Here is a 17,808-nt window from a genome sequence, read left to right on the forward strand (position 1 = left end):
ATATATATGCAACAAATACAGTGCCCACAATTATATAAAGCAAATATTAACAGGCATGAAAAATCAAATAAGCACAAAATGTTAAATGAGGAACTTGACAGTCCTTTTTAGTATTAGGCTTAATGCTTCAAATGGTGTCCTCAAATCCTGATCAAAACTTTTCTATGACAATATCTTCAAATTCTTAGTATTCACCGTCAATGAGAAACTCTGCACATGTTGAAATTAAAAAAAAAGACGTTTTTACAACCTTTCAAAAATGTCAACAGTTGAATTTATATTTAAGGAATCCAACTTTTTCTCATTTCTGCAGACACATTTCTTGGGATGTCTTGCTGACATTTCCTGTAATAATGCAAATGGATTTCTAATCCAATAGGAATTTTTTTTTGCCAATTCTTTTCAAATAATGATAGGCCCCCAATGTACAGAATAAGATTACAGTGTGACTCTAGTTCCCAGGACCCACAGTAAACACCTCCAAAACAGACCATCGCTCTGAGGGCCAAGACTTAGATCCTCCCAGCCCGCATCAGCCTCGCAGGCCCTTGGGGCGGCACCCTGCGCCATGTGTTCAGCGGCTCCACCGCCCATCCAGGAGAGGCTGCATCATGCTCTGAGGCGGGCCTCACCTCTCTGTGGGGAGCCCAGTATACCATGTGTATTTGAAGTTGGTCCTTGTGCTTTTATCTGCAGGGAACCCAGGGCACTCCCACTCTGAAGCCCATGGCTGAAAGCCACAGTTCAGGCCTTGCCTGGCCCCCCCGGTGGGTGGAGGTCAGCACCTGTAACCCTCCAATGACAAAGTACTGATGTCTGTAAACAGTGGTGGGATGTTCCAGGGAGATATCATCTTGTGATATCATCACAAGATGAAGGTGCCCTGGGTAACAGTGCCCTGGGCGTATTAATATATCCATCGGTCTGACTCAGCCCCAAGGTCTACCAGCTCCATCTCTTCCTATCATCCCTTGTTTGTTTTCTCGATACCACCCACCCCCATCTGCTTCTGGTCGCCTAGAAGCTGAATTCAGGGCCCCGTCCTCAGGGCTGCTCTCCAGGACTTTCCCGGAGCAGTCATCTCTATTTTCTGCTCCATTGAGAAGCACTTGTCTTTCTGCTTTGTGGGCCGCATTTTCTTGAGCTTGTTCTTACTCTTGACTTTTAATTTCTTTTTCCTACTTCTTGATGCCTTTCTTTTCTGGTTACTTTTCCATTCCATCCACTGATGTGGGGTCCATGACATCGCTCCTCCCTCAGGGTGTGCGTGTGTGCACACGTGTATTTGGTACTGGGAGACTGAAGCCAGGGCACTCTACATCTCAGCCCTATTTCTTTTGATACAGCCTGGTTCAGTTACCCAGGCTGACAGACCTGCGATCCTTCTGCCCTAGGCTCCTAGATAGCCAGGATGAATGCACGCACCTGGCTCAACCCTTTTTACTTCACACCCTCCACTACCTTTAGCATGTGGGCAGTGATCTGCCTTCCCTCTGAGCACCCACCCGACCTTCCTGATACCACCCACACGCATCATGTTAAAAATCCCCGCATTCATTCTTGCCCAAACCACACAGCAGCTCTTCCTCTCAGCGAGGCTCTAGTTAAGAGCACCGCTATTACCCCACCTAGGTTCAGACCCTTGAAGGTAACCTTGACTTCTCAACAGATTGTTGCATTTGATGATTCTCTCCTGAAAGCCTATCACATCCCTTTGATTTCAGTAGATGCTGCCCTATCCTAGGCTTTTAATCTCTCATTTGATTATAACAGCTCCCCACACTCACCTATCATCTTGTTTCTGTTCCTTTTGCTTCCTAAATCATTACCAGATTACTCTCACAAAGAGAACTATTTTGTTGCTGGGCATGGTGGCACACGCCTATACTTCCAGCACTCAGGAGGCTGAGGCAGGAAGATGGCAAGATTGAGGCCAGCCTGGGCTACACAGTGAGACCATATCATAACAAACAAACTTCTTTAAAATCTTCCAATAGCTCCTGATAGTTGACTAAAGTTTTAGACATTTAAAACCCTTCATAAACTGCCCTCTGCCTATTTGTGTAACCTTATTTCACTCATTGATTCTAGAAATACTTACTGAACTCCTATACTTTGTACCAGGCTGCCTGAGGGGCTGGAAATACAGCAACAGATAAAACACAAGTCTTAGCTCACATATAACTTATATTCTATAGAAGACAGTGAGATGATGGGCAAACAAATAGGCACATACATCAGGCCAGCGGGCAGCAGCACGATAAAGCAGGTAAGAGAGTAGATGACGGGGAGTGGGGTAGCGTTTAACATAGGTCAGTCAGAAGGACCTAGGATGGAGCATAAGCCTAGAGAAATGACGGCAAACTTTTCAGAGCTTCCAGTGATAGCAAACAGCCCTCTGCGGCACACACCCCACAGGTTCACCACCACTGACCTAGAGACATAGATAAAGCCAAGGAGGCAGCTTTATGGATATCTGGGCTAAAAGCATTCTGGAGAGGGAAGAAAACTTTCCACGACTTAAAGCAGGGCCTTGCCTGGCAAGTTGGAGAAAGAGCCAAGGGAGCCTGTGGATGACGAGGATGAACAGGAGGAAGAGGAGATGAGACCAGAGGTGGCGGTGGGCCAGGTACGCACCTGGGACTTAATTCTGAATAAGGTGGGCGGCACTGGCAGGCTTTGATCATGACAGTCATATGTTCTAAGAAGCACTACACTGACCGCTACATGAAGACGAGGTGGCAGAGGGAGGAGACAGGAGGGGACGCTGGGGTGGCAGTTCAGGGGGCTCCTGAAGTAGTCCAGGCATGAGATAAGGAAAGACTGAGGAATGTCATTTCTGGTTACACTGTGAAGGTAACACTCAGAACATTTGCTGATGGATTGGATGTCAAATGTAAGAGAAAAAAAGTCAAGGATGATTCAGAAGCAATTGAACACATGCAATGCCATTAACTGCACTTTATACATAAGTGCAGGAGAGGAGGAAGTTTCTAGGAGGAGGAGAGCTGTTTCTGGTGCCTTCAGCTTGAGGTGACTTTCAGACAGCCTGGGGAAGATGTCAGGCTGGATGTCAGGAAGATGTCAGCTAGATCTTGCAGCTGAGCATTCCAGAGGGAGAGCCAGGCTCAAGATGCGTTTGGAAATGGCTTGTCTGGATGGCGCTCAGACTCACGTTCAGAGGTTGAGTCACATGGAGCACAGACAGAGGTGCGTGGCCTGAGCTAGAGTCCTGAGCGGAGTTGGGAAGACAGAGGGCTCAGCATGGGAGACAGAAACAGAGCGGCCCATAGGCAGCAAGAAAGGAACCCAGGACGGCAGGGGTCTGGAGGCCAAGGGCAAAGAGGCAGCAGGCGGGAGCAGGCTGACAGGTTTCACCACTTTCCAGTCCAATTATTTAAATATAGGACAACCAAAAATTGCATATTTTTTGTTAATTTTTGTAAGATAACAGGAACTTTTAAAAACAACTTTTATCAAACTTATTCAATAATTTTTCTACGTCTGGTGTATCTTAAGACATTGAATACACAATCTGGATGGTAGTACCTAGTCTGTTTCTGAATTCGTTTTGCATGATTGTCTCTCCTTAAACAACACCCTTTACACTGTCCTGCTGGCCTTTCTTCTTTCCTGTGGGTGGTATAACTTCAGTAGAACGTCTACCCACTTAATGTGGCAGACTTTGACGATGGGCGTCCTGGTTGGTGTTTTGCTATCCTGTATTTTTCAATTCTTTGGCCTGTTACACCCAATCTAACTGTAGATGACTACTTGAACTCCCTTGTTTTGTTTTGTTTATGTTTGTTTTTTTCCAGTACCGGGAATCGAACTCACGACCTTGCGCTTGCCAGGCAGGCGCTGTGCGGCTGAGCTAAATCCCCAGCCCCAAACTCCCTTGTTTTGAACAAATAACAATTTCCTCATTGTTTGTTTTACGGGATACACACGTTTTACAGTATTTTTCTCACTTTCTGATTACAGGACAGCTTGCTAAATGTTGGTCAACTCTGTCAACACCAGCCATAGAATTATTATAATTATTGGCCCCTATTGGAATGTTTTTAGTTTCTTCTTTCAAGTTCTATCATTTCTGTATTATGGATACTTGACAATAAGGAGATGAATTTTTTGTCTCTCCCTGGTACAACACAGATTCTTCCTCTCTGATACGTTAACATCTCCCCGTTTCAGTTTTTTCTTTTGCAGATCTTTTGGCCCTTCCTTCCTATTTGGTCTCAGTGTCCCAGACACATCTGTTTTGTATTGTAAAAGAACATCACTGAGTCCTGCAGAAATATAAAAATCATATCTAATGTACTTACAGTGTTTATAGATTATAGCACAAAATTATAGGTTATTTTTCACAAATAAAATAAACACGGGTTAGCAAAAGAAAATAACCAGAACTGATTAGATTTCACTAGAAACAAACATCAAAGGCAAATAGAATGTTCTAAATAAAAAAGTATGCAAAAATAGTCACTATAAAAAAAAAATAAACAAGCCAGGTGGGGTGGCACACACCGTAATCCCAGCATTTGTAAGGCTGAGGCAGGAGGATCACTGAGTCGAGGCCAGCCTAAACTATACAGCAAGACCCTGTCTCAAAAAAAAAACCAAAAAACAAACAAACAAAAAAAAACAAATAAACAGATGTACAAGTGCACCTCCTGCAAACAAGAATTGACTGGTTGAAATAACACCCGCCTAAGACAAATGCGCTGCCCAAGTGACTCTCGGGATAAACTGTTAAGTGGCTGAAGACAGTCATGAGTCTCTGCATGAGCTGGTGGGTAAGTACACACCCGGAGCCATCACAGGCTGACACTGCTGAGTCTGTGTAGACGGGAGCTTATATACTGTTTACTTTTGTACATGTTTGAAGTTTCCCACTAAGGATAAAACAAAATAAAAGAGCAGAAGAAACTGAAGTCTTGCTGACAGGCTGGGTTTGAAAGTGGCTTTGGCCCCAGACAGGGTACTGGTGGTCATGACACGGACAGTTTACAAAGACAAGAGCCTGTGGGCAGGAGGGATGTGAGGTGACCCAGTGCAACCAACTCCTCCAAGGACTTACGCAGGAAATAGGAAGACGTGGTAAGCAGCTAGAGGGGCATCCAGGGGCCCAAAGCACGGGTTGACTTGCTAGTTGAAAGCGGGACAATTACAGCTGCATTTCTGGCCACTCTGCTACCCACATCTCTGGACAGTGTCCCTTGTACTCACTGTCCACATCTCCCCTGCCCAGTCCTCCCACCCACCCACCAAGGCCTTGCACCTGTATCACCTCAATTGCATCAGCTGTTTCCTGGTGTTCTTACTACATACATTTTCCAGAAGATTTCTGCACAATAGTCTTGGTTGTGGTGTTCTACTGAGGTCTCTGTAGCCCTCGTCTTCAATGTATATCTGAGCACACAGTGTGTTTATACTAAAGATCAAAACTACACGATATTCCCTTGATGGCTTTCACAAAAGCAGAACTTCTATTTAAAAAAAAAAACCAAAAAACTGTCAAGTTTCTTATTCCTTCAGGTCCTGGAATATGGCGTTCAGAGGAACAGCATCTTTCACTTGTCTTTCCCACTTGCAAAGACAAGCCTAGAAGCACTGGTTCACACTAAGGGATCACGGGCTGGAACTTACTTTAAAAAGTAACTGAAAAGCCTCAGCAGTTACCACAGGATTTCTCTTTGAAAACATCAGATAATAGGTGGGAGTGGGTAGGCTGGGAAAATGAGCCTTTTAGTTCAAGATATGACAAGTTCAATGAAACTGCAGTAAAAAATAAGACGTGGTTAAAAACACTTCTCCTCCCACGCCTCCCTTGGCGTGGATCACAGTGAGGAGACCAGGGCACCATCTGAATAATATCCTCCCTGCTGAGAAGCTTCCCTGTCAGTGCAAAAGGCAAGAACAGACAAGACATTTCTGACCAGAATTAAATACAACAGGCATCAGAGATGGCCCCTGAAAAATTCTTAAGAAACAAGAGATGTTATCAGTGCTTCTATTATAGTGAGAAGGCTAGAGCGACCATAAAAAATTGTATTGATACATGGCTAACCTGAGGGGGAAACCAGCACAGAAGGGCATTTGAATCTCCTGCTCTAATTGCTACCAAGTGCCCACTACCATGCTCTGCGGTCGTCACAGAGAAGTCGTTCTCTCCAGTATGTCTGGAGCCCCTTGTCTCAAGCGGAGGCCAAAGGAGCCTATCATGCACGTGCCATCTAGCAGACTTGCACAAGGAGTGCAAGTGCCCACAGCACGTGCAAAGGCCCTTGGCTTCCGAGAGTGTGGAGCTCTGTGAGACGAGAGGGTTCACACCGCTAGAGCACCGGGCAGCCCAAGAACCAAACCTAGACCCACAGGCAGGGCCACATCGCGGAGGACCTTTGTGCCTGCGCCAGACAGTGCCTGATGCAATCCCTGGAGCACATATGAAGTTTTGAGAGATCACTCTACTGGCTGTGAGCTCAAGGAAAAACGGACTAGTACTAAGGTCAAGACTGTGAAAACTGAGGACTTTCTGTTGGGTCTGGTTTGTTTCGAAAGCCTAACTTTGTGTTTGGCTATGCTTGCTTCTGCACCTCAAACAACTGAAAATTCCTTCTATTTTAGTATTTTAAAAAATGCAGATAATTCCATTTCTCACCAATACATACCTTTCGTCACAAGTGCACAACAGTACCAGCCTCTATGCGGTAACTCATTATGGTCAGTTCTGGTTATGCAAATGGCCTTTAGCTATGGAACCCAGAACTTTTGCTTCTTAAAGAGCTTCCATGTTCCCTCCCCAGTTAAAAGCCCGTTTGAAATCTATGGTGCTATGGTGTTCTGCTGTGACTCTCAATTTCGGTCCCTGAAAATACTTCTCCAATCTGGAGTCAATGTAGAAGAAAAGCACAATTTCGTGAATCTGTCTTCAGATGTTTCATGTAATGCCTATCCTTTCTTCTAAAATACTTCTTTTTGCGTGTTAGGATTCTCTTTACTAAATGATGGCAACATAATTTGTTTTGGAGATGTGTTCCCATGGCAAAACAGTTCACATCCCCAGATCCACATACTGGTGTTTCGATTGTTTTTATTTACGGTACTGGGGATCAAACTCAGGGGCACTCTACCCCTGATCTACATCCGCAGCCCTTTTTATGTTAGGACAAGGTCTCACTAAATTGCCCAGGCTGGCCTTGAACTTATGATCCTCTTGCCTTAGCCTCCGAAGTAGTTGGGATTACAGGCATGGGCCACCACACACCGCTTAATGTTTTGAAGTATTAATCTAGAAGACTAGGCAGCCCCTGCTTGGACTCTCGTCCACTACCACTCTGTCATGTACTGATCGGTCAGGTGAGAGGGACACACTGCAGTTCACCGAGACCGACAACAACCTGCCAAAGCGTCAGAGTTGACAGCTAACTATTCTACAATCAAAAGATTTGGCCCAGTGTGTAATTTAGTCACTTATTACGTCCTAATTATAGCTTTGGAATTTAGCATCTTCATGAGAATATCAAACTTCCCCCCATTGGTGGCTTAGTCACTCACATTTAAATAATGTTTAATAAATAGTTAAATAAGGTCGTCAAAAGTATTTACTTCCCTGCCCAACTTCATCTCCTACTGGAAAGACGTGTGCAAATCCTCTCACTCCGACAGCACTAAGAAGCCACTTCAGTGCTCTGCGGCTGCTGGTAGAAGGGGCTTCCACACAGGGACTGTCAGAAAGCACTTAGAAAAAAACAGCACAAAACTTTAGCCACTGGAGCACAAAGACCTATTTGGGTCTCAGATCACACATCTTAAAAACACTAGCAATCGCACCTACCTGCATCCAGCCACTGGGTTTTGGACAATGTTAGTTCCCGGTGAATATCCAACTGTGGTGCTACACCTGTAACTGAGTACAGGAGATTTACAAAGTACTGGCTTTTACGTAACTATCACGGCTGGGCCTGGAAAGGTTCTTTTTTCATCACCTAACCTAATCTTGCCATTTTTGTAAATGGAAAAAAAAAGGAAGAGTTTTCAGAGAAAATATCACCAGTAAGAGGCCTAGATTTGTTTCTGGGTATAATCCAGGGCTTTCTCCCTGTTTGGAAATATTTGGTTACGATTTTCAAGGTCTTTTGAGGTCTCTTGAGGAGGGCCAGTAGGAACTTGCATAGTTCAAAATAGTGCTGTCATTTACACACGTGAAGGGGCAAATCCCGTATGTAAAAATGCAGAGTCAACACAAAAACTTGGTAGTTCATTACTTTATCGTTTCAGATATTTGCTGCTGATTGAAAGAATCAGACTGCTAAAATGAGGTAAATGAATGGAAATATAAACACCATAGAGAAGCATGCCTTCTCCAGCTCCTCTTGGCTTCAAAAGTAGAAGGTTCAAATGAAAGCCCCACGTCAATCAAGTTTCTCGGCTGCTTAGAAAAGAACCCAAGATTTTCTAAGTCTTTAGAGTGCAACAAACCCAAATGGATTATACTGGGCGATGCCAGCAACGGAAGGGACACAGGAGTATCACCAGCGAAACAAAGAGGACAACTCCGTTCTTTTACATCAGCAGTTTATTACAATACACACCGACACACGTTAGAGAAGGAATGTTCTGACATTTTCTGAGCATTTCATGGAAAGCGAATGTAACCACCCAGGCAGTAGAGTTATCCACACCGTTTCCAAACAAAAAGCAAAGCTTGTACATGTGATCACTCAGGAAAGCAAGGTTTTCTCATTCGTGTCTCAAAAATGTCACTCAGAACACAGCTACCATGAAGTGAGCTGACAAGGGAAGGGCTTCCCCGACCCAGAGACCTGTCCTGGCACTACAGACAGTGGTATTTGGCGCGACACAGGACCTACTCGTAAGGCTGACTACTGTATTTCACTGCAACGGAAAGGAAAGGATAAAGTTAAGAAAATTAAGCCCTGCAAAAACACATGACGACAAGGAGAAAGTATCTGGATATTTAAAAATGAGATGCTCTTTTCACATAACTCATTTAAAAGGTTACAATTACCATAAACATTTTAACTCTTATTAAAAGATCACTGGTGAAAGCTTGCTTTTTTATCTGCAAATGGGCCCTCTGACTCTGCACAGGCTTCGAAGCAAGCAACATACTGCAGCTGCAAATCCTGGGGAAGCAGGCATCAGACTGCTCAGAGCTGCATAGGCATCTCTTTAGACCACTATGCAAAAGACACGTGAAACCTTCAGACGTTTCCCTCCTTCAGCAGTCACTGTGGCAGCGGGGGTTTGCATCCCTCCAGTGCCCAAACATACTACAGCACTCTAGGATAAAACATTAAAAGGAAATCTGGGTAAATTCACTACATATTATGTAACTTGGGAGCAACAAAGGAAAGAGCCCAAGCATAATTCTAGTATTTCGTGTAGAAAAGCACTGCAGGAGAAAACTTTGCTTAAAAACATTAAAACTCAGGTGCATATAAATACATTTTTGGTTCATCTGTGCTACGTCAAATAGAAATCCTGTCAGACACTCAGTTTGCTAGGTAACTCACTTGGGTTTTCATGTTTGACTATCAGTAGAAGAATATACACTGTTGCATATATTTACATATATATGCATATATATAAAATTCAGATCATGAAAACTTGTCTTAAATATACTTAAAACCTATACCTCTAAAAATAAATACATTAGTCTCTCAACAGTTTTTAATTCTCAGAGTTCCTTCACAAACCATCAGAACATAATTTCTCAACAATGGCAGATGATCAATTAACGGCCCTGTAAGCCCATTATCTATTAGTAAACATTTTGAAATTCAGAAGTATCACTGAAATAACATCCTTACACTAGAGTATAGACAGAATACTGGGTGTGAATGTAAATATCTTGATTTCCTTGATGTTTAGTTCCTACAAATGCCTCTGCTTTGCCTCAGCATTTATCTAGCAGTGGGAGAGCATTTCCTAGTGACAGCTTTCTATTCCACTGGCATTACCTTCTCATCAAAGGACTCAGCTGGCACTTCCTTTGCTGTTTTGTTTGAGGGAACCAACACAACATCATCTGTACTTGATATTGCTCCCATAGGTCACAGTGAGTTGTGTGTTTAACGTAGTTTACACTGTGCTGGTACCACTGCGGTAAGGCAGAAGTAGCTCTGGATTTAAAAAAAGAAAACTTTCCCAGGAAAACAACATTTAAGTGACCTGGTGGTGTATATCTAAGCTCCATGAAGTAACTCAGCTGCTGCCAGAATGAACCCATTGGATAACTGATACTGTAGTTCAAACAACAGAAGCAGATGAAAGTAGTCAAAATATTTTTCCAAGAAACAATGCAATTCACAAAAATGGAGTTTTACCTTTTCTACTTTTAATTTTTCCAAAAAAAAAAAAACTTTCTTAAAATGATATAAACCAGACCAAGTTGTTGAATATAATACAGTACTTAGCAACCTTGTCATTTGTTTTTGAGTATAGGAATTTTAGAAATGGAGGAAATCCATGATAACTGACAGAACTTTTAATGCCACTGACAACATTTTTAAAAGGAAAGTTTGCCAAAGTTCAAACTCAACTTCTAAAAACTACAGTGTCTTATGTGCTCACAGTTCCAGATCACTAACTTTATAAATTAAATGTAAAGATTAGTCTAATATAAACAAGGCCTCTTTGTCATTGATTTCAATCTCATGTAAACCTTTGGATATTTCAATCTTCAGACTCCACCATGTAAGGCTGAGTTTCTCAGATATAAATAAAATGTTTAAATCCAAAAGGTACTGTAGCACTGAGGAAACAGATGCATCAAATATATACAGGCTGGCTACAATACCTGTCTTAAAAAAATTCAAAATGTGCAGTTATCAAGCCACACTCATTTTTGAATTTCTCTGGCTGCAAAAATGGGGCAACAGCATTTTTTCTCCTTCATCAGGTGTTAGGTTGAAGGCCGTGGCATTTTGGGAGGTGGTGGGGGCATGAGCTCCGTGTCAGGGTCCAGATGATGCTTTCGTTTCTGTCCTTGAGAAGCTGCAGCACATCTGTCGATGAACTCAAACAGCATCTCCTTGGTGACAGGATTGGAGATGCTATTGCACACAGCTGGGGATGAAGGCAGACACATGAGAGTTAGTTAGGGAGGCTAACTCACCACAGGCTCTGAGCAAGGTTTCCATCCACAGAAGCCGAGCATCCTTTCGAGGACTGGACGATTCAACTAAACCAATGTCCCTTTCTTGGCCCTCAAATACATGTTTCTAGGGACTACTCTTTATTGCAGTACTAATTTTAACCCAAAACTTTAAATATTTGGGAGACAAGCATATCTTCCCTAGGGCTTCCTATCCCTTGAGCACAGTGCACTGCAATGTAGTCTATACTCTACTAAACCTTTACAGAAACGTGTGCTACCTGGTCTGCCAATCTCTTTCTCATAAAGAGGTCCAAGCTGAAACATGTAACACAGCACTACCCACCATTCCTAAGGAATAAGAAAGTTCCATTATGCTGGAGAAACATATTATTTTATTCTAGTACCTTATTTCAAGTAAAATATTGTTACAAAATCCTATAATAAAGCATCTCTTCTTGAGGGATCAAAATTTAGAACAAATCGTATTTACTTATTTGGTTTGGGGTAAAAAAAGACACTGGCTTAATCATTCCTACTTTTGAAATGAACTCATTTTGTCTCAACATGGATGCTACTTAAAACACAAGCAGCTAAATGCGTAACAGTAACTTTCAAACTGTAAAACGCAGATTGGCGATGTCTGTCTGAACACAGAAGATTACCGTATCATCACCATCATCATCATGTGAGTGAGTACTAAAGTATACCATTCTTTTAATCTTTAACCTTAGTTTTATCTTTTTCAACTCCACTAAACACAACTCAGGGCAGCAACCACTAGCAATACTAAGTGTACCTTATAAACTTCAGCTCATCTGCTTTGCTCCTCATGGAAAAAACTGAATGATCCTGGGTTCCCAAAGCACTCAGATTATACTCAAAGAACACAGTGAACGATAGCATAATAGACTGTGTGTGTTTTTAACAGTTTTCATTTACTTTGTTCTCCATTGTTTGTAAAGCTATTTTAGGAGCTGGAAATTACATTTTCCCCTGCTAAATTTGTCTTTTACCATCTGGCAAACAATGGTTTTTGTAGTTCTGAATAGATCTGAAATTACCATGGCTTTTGTTTGTTCAATGAATTCAACTTGTATACAGCCCAGTCTCTACTCTTTCAACCTCTCTTTTGGGTGAACGGCACGGCCCATCGGCTTGGAGAGGGGAACCTAAAGCCCAACAGGGCACAGCTCTGACAGATGCTCTTTTAGGCACACAAAGGTGATGTCCATACGACTCTAGGTGCCACCATGCAGGCCAGCACAGGCAGCACATCTTGGTTCTAACACTGTAACTACTGTTTTTTGAGTGTAATAAGCACCAGTCACACTCACCCATGGCAGTGTTGTAGGCATTAGGAAAACTTTTGTCCGTCCTTTGTCTCATGAAGACCCAGCTGTTGTTCTCAAATTTGCATTCTATAATTTTGTTGTCGTACTGTTTTAGCTCTTTTGTCACCTGTTTTAAAAGAGAATTGAGGAAATATTTAAGTCATTTGGAAGACTTTTTGCTGCCACTATGTGACAGATGCATTAGGAAACGCCAGAAACACCTCAGTAACTCTTCCCGCAGAGTTCTTTGTCTAATCAAGCCTAAAGATATGGTGTGCACGCCCTTGTACACATGCTCATTTATCTGACATTTCATACGTAGTTGTGAACACTGCTGTCAATATATAGCAATTAAAAGAAGCTAAGCCGAAAGCAGCCACTTTGGGCCAAATGCAAATATGTTACCGCAGGGACCAGTGCCTTCGATACTATCTGTGCGTCTGTGGCTGTCAGAAATTGAGTGTACTGCGTAGGGTTCATCAACCTTCACAAAGGCTGCGCCATCTGAATTCCCATGTCAAACCCTAAGCAATTTCTTTTATTGGTTAAAAAAAAGTTCCACACTAAAACGTAAACAGTAGGATAAATTTAGGCAATCTGCTTCCTAAATATTTTGCTTTTCAAGCAGTGATAACAAACCCAAAACCTAATCTTTAGGCTACTTACCCTTTCCATCTTCCAAGCTAGCATGAATACAAAGATGGAACTACCTCTTTCACTTTAGCTGGCGGGTTTCATGGCTTCTTCACATCAGATGACTGAATATGGATTACAGTGTACTCTATCAAACCTAATAAGTATCCATGGTAACTAGAGAACCTTTGGGAAGATATTCCATTGGGCTGGGAGGATGGTTTTCATAAATAAGAGCCTGAGCTTATCTTTGCCGCTTTCAAATCAAATGTCAGTCACGGTCATATTTTAATTCTGCCCTCCTCTTTCATAGCTAACAACTTTCCCTCACAATACGGGAGATCGCAATCATTTAACTTCATTAGCATCATCTGAAATGCTCTCATCTGACTACCCACATATTCACCACCACCTCGGAATACGAAGGGAAGCAAACTTTTAAAGGACACTTTCAATTCACAAACTAGGTAGTGCATGTCTTCATAAAAACTTTCAAATTGTATTATTTTTTCTTTAATACTACATTTGATGGCACTGTTTGCATTTTCAACAAATTAACAGGTCTAATACGTTCAGTGGTTCTGGCTGGAATTACCGGTGCCCGGAAAACACGATGCTCCACTTCAGAAAGGCTGCGCCATCTAAATTCCTAAACTGCTAAAAACTGCTAAAACTTATCCCCAACTGCTAAACTTATCCCCAACTCTTCATTATTCTAGCCTCAACTGCCTACTTTGCGTACTAGAGATTTGTCTTTTTTACTTGTGATTCATTATTTATAGCAAGTATGGGGCAGCCTGTTTTATTAGGCAACTATATTTGTTTTATACAATATAGAGGATTGAACAGGAATAAGTTTTTAAACCTTTCAAAGTATCCATCTTCTAACTGCTAAAATGAAGAAAGGAGTTTTTAATTTACTAAGACACTGGAAGAATAATAAGTGCCTGGCACATAGTAGACAATGAGTAAAACCGGTAATTGAGTATGAAAGCATGTAATGCAAGACTTTTTTAAAAAACTTGTGATAAAAGATTTATCATGGTAACAATTTTTTAGTGTACAGCTCAGTGGTATTAAGTACATTCATACTGTCATGCAACAGATCTCTAGGACTTTCTCACTCACAAGACTACAACTCTGTACCCACTAAGGACGAATCCTCCCCTCTACCCAGACTGCAGTAATTATTTTTCTGTTTTCTGCCTGTATAATCTTTACTACTTGAGATACTTCAAATGAGTAGGATCATACACAATTTGCCCTTCTGTGACAGGTTTATCTCCCTTAGTATAGCTTCAAGGTTAATTCACGCTGTAACATGTGGCAGGGGTTCACTCCTTTTAAAGGCCACATAGTAACCATTTACCACTCTTTAGCCATCCTTCTGTCAACGGACATCTGTATTGCTTCTATCTCTTGGCTACTGTGGATAATGCGGTGAGGAACGTGCGTGTGCAAATATCTCTGTGAGATCCTCATTTTAATTCTTTTGGACTTGTATTCACAGGCAGAACTGCAGGCTCACATATTCATTCTACTTCAAATGTTTTGAGAAACTTCTACACTTTCCCAAATGGCTCCACCATTTTACGTTCCCACCTCCAGTGCACAAAGGATTGCAACTTCTCTGCTTCCTCACACCTGTTATTTTCTCTGCTTTTGATATCAGCCATTTTGTGGATGTCAGGTGACATCTCATCATGGTTCTGATTTGCATTTCTCTAGTGACTGGCAATGTTAGGTGTCTTTTCATCTGCTTATTGGTGGTGTATCTTCTATATTTTCATGTGCTTATTGGTGGTGTACCTTCTACATTTTCCTTAGAGAAATGTCTACTCAAATCCCTTGCCCTTATTTTAATCAAAATTTTTTGTTGCCTTATAGAAGTCTGTTATATATTCTGAATGTTCACACCTTAACAGACACATGACTTGCAACTTTTTTTTCATTCTATAGGTTGGTATTTCACTCTGCTGTTTCTTTTGGTGAGCAAAAGTTTTAAAATTTGAACCAGTTCCTTTTGTCAATTTAGTCTTACTGTCTATGATTTTGGCTCACATCTAATAAATTATTGCCAAATCTCCTGTCCAAAAGACTTATGGGTGTTCCACAGTCTAACTTCTTATAGTTCAGTGAGAACAAAGTGAGGGTCCCACTTTATTTTGCTGCATATGAACACCCAGCTTCCCTACCACCATTTATTGAAGAGTCTGTCCTTCCTCACTGTACAGTCTTGGCCCTTATGGAAAATCCATATATGCAGGGATTTATTTCTCAGCTCTCTATTCTGGTCCACTGATCCATCTATCTTTTTGCCAGTAATTAATTATGCTGAGTTACTGTCGCTTCACGGTACGTGTGGTGGATTGACAACTGGTGGTCAACTTGTAACCCTCAGCTGAACTGGGTGCTGGGTGTGGGAGGCCCACCTGAGGACTGTTGCTAGCAGCATAAAAGGCAGAACTGGAGAAGAAGAGAGGCTGTTGGGAGCTTGTAGAAGCTGTTGATTCTCTTGGAGGAGCTCATCATGCTGGCTCTCCTGATAAACTTGGCTGTTCTCATCATCAAAGGAGCTGGGGACCTTGTTGTCACTAAGAATGGCTCCGGTTCACTTTGGGGGAGTTCTGGTCCTCACTTTGAGCATCACTTCCTGGCTCTGGAGGGGAAGATGGTGCTCTGCCGGTCTCCTGGAGAAGCTTGTCATGTTGGCTTTCCTGATGGAACTCAGCTTTCCTCATCCTTGGGGGAGCTTGGAACCTCACTGCTGCTGAGGATGGCTGTGATACCTTTTGGGGGAGTCCTGGTTCTTACTTTGAGCATCTTTTCATGGCGCCAGTGAAGATCCTTCATCCTGCTGGCACAGACTTTCTAGCTTTCACCAATGACCTTTGGGCCTTCTCAGTGCAGAACTGTGAAATAGGCCTGCATGAGACATTGTCATGGGCTCTCAGTCTTCAGCTGAATTCATGCAGGACATTGCCGTGGGATCCAGACCCTAAGCTGGATTCTTTGGTCTTTAGTGTGTGGACAGACTTCTTGTACTCTGTTTGTATATGATTCTTTGGGTGACTATTATAAATAATCTTATAAAATATGTGTCCTGTATTATATTGTTCCCCTTGCAAAACCCCAAACTGTAGTAATATGCTTTGAAATCATCAGGAAGTATGAGGTATCCACAATCATTCTATGTCTACTATTTGTATCCTTTGAGAATCCATATGATTTCTAGAAGGTTTTCTATTTATGCAGGAAAAAAGAAAAACCCTTTGGGGTCAGGCAAGGTAATCTCAGCACTCAGGAAGCTGAGGCAGGAAGGACTGCTGCAGGTTTGAGACCAGCCTGAACTACACAGTGTGACTCTACCTCAAAAAAAAAGACAGATTTTGATAGAGATTACACTGGATCTATAGCAACATTAAGTCTTCCAATTCAGGATCTTTTCACTTGTTTGTATTTTCTTTGATTTCTCTTAGCAAGAAACACTGCTTATTTTTTTGTAAAAACAACTTTGGAAGTAAATTCACTTAAGAAACCATGCTGTCATAAGAAGGTACACGTTGAAAACAGCTGTCAGGAAAATTATAATGCACTTCACAAGAATGGGGCTTGCTAGTAAACAATGTGCATCTGTACTTTTACTGGCTACCAACTGTAGTTAAGTCTTTATCATACAGCTTATCATTTCTGTGTTCGCAGTTTTCGATCTGCTATAAATTATGTGCTGCTCCATCTGACTACAGCAGTTAAGCAGTATTATTAACTACCTGTGTATCTGCTTGGCCACGCACTAACAATCTGGGAAACAGAGCTTTCCAGAAAATGCACGCACCTGCCGCTACTAACTTACACGCATCTCTGTGTTCAAGAACAGTGCGTCTTTCTTCACTGACCATACCAGTTCCATTCCCAAGACGGACACACTGTGAAGTGCTCACTGGGTGAGGTGGTAAAACACATTTAACTGATAAAAATGATACTTCCCACATGTGCACAAACTAAGACTGTTTTCATTAATGGTCAGTGCAAGAGAATGAATGGCACACAGGGGAGGAATTTAACCTTAGTTACCATATTTTAATGTTAGTATGACGATACTCATCCTCAGCCAATTATACACTATTATTTACTAAAATCAGAGCCCATTAGGCCTTCTATAACCAACTCTTCTAGCCTAGCTTGGGTGAATGAAAACTTGAAAGTAAAAACAGTAAAATATTTATAAATCAGAATTTCTTATCTGTACACACAATTATGTTAGATTAACGAAGCTGTATCTTTTTTTTAAAAGGGTAAAGAGCAGAGTACTTTATGCTGAGTTTTTTTCTAATGCATCCATCTTATTGAGATGGCTATAATGCTTTTATCCTGTATGAATCTACTAATAATACAAGGTTAAGAGATTGCTGGATGAAACTGGACCTAGCACTTCTGAAGATTTTAAACTGGCAAAAAAAATTTTTATAATCTAAATGAAGTACAATATTAATTTACAAAAGCACACAGTGTCAGCTGAACTGATCTGCACAAGGTAGGCAAAGACTTGTTCTCAGTTTCTCAGGGCAGGACAGGAGCCTTTACAGTTACTGCCCCTGCTTTATGAGAGTTAAATTTTGTTATGAAGAGCTTATCTTTATTTTGGGAATGGTACCACTGGAGATTGAAAGCAGGATGATCACACTGAACTATACCCCCAGAGGTTCTTTTTTTTTTTTT

The 17,808-nt window shown here is 41.7% G+C and overlaps 1 protein-coding gene across 2 annotated transcripts in view; it reads right to left on the bottom strand.

The window, feature by feature from the left end:
- Window positions 1–8,560: 8,560 nt before the first annotated feature.
- Window positions 8,561–17,808, bottom strand: part of Rngtt (RNA guanylyltransferase and 5'-phosphatase) — a 280,349-nt gene continuing 271,101 nt past the window's right edge. For both annotated transcript variants that reach the window (XM_005377741.2, XM_005377740.2), the window contains 2 exons: window positions 12,460–12,583; window positions 8,561–11,094 (listed from right to left, as the gene is read on the bottom strand). In XM_005377741.2, coding sequence (XP_005377798.1) covers window positions 10,931–11,094; window positions 12,460–12,583 — 288 coding nt within the window. In that variant the 3' untranslated portion in view covers window positions 8,561–10,930. The remainder of the gene's footprint in view (window positions 11,095–12,459; window positions 12,584–17,808) is intronic.

Source organism: Chinchilla lanigera, unplaced genomic scaffold (genome assembly GCF_000276665.1).
Source record: "Chinchilla lanigera isolate Chin_1 unplaced genomic scaffold, ChiLan1.0 scaffold00010, whole genome shotgun sequence".
NCBI lineage: Eukaryota > Metazoa > Chordata > Mammalia > Rodentia > Chinchillidae > Chinchilla > Chinchilla lanigera.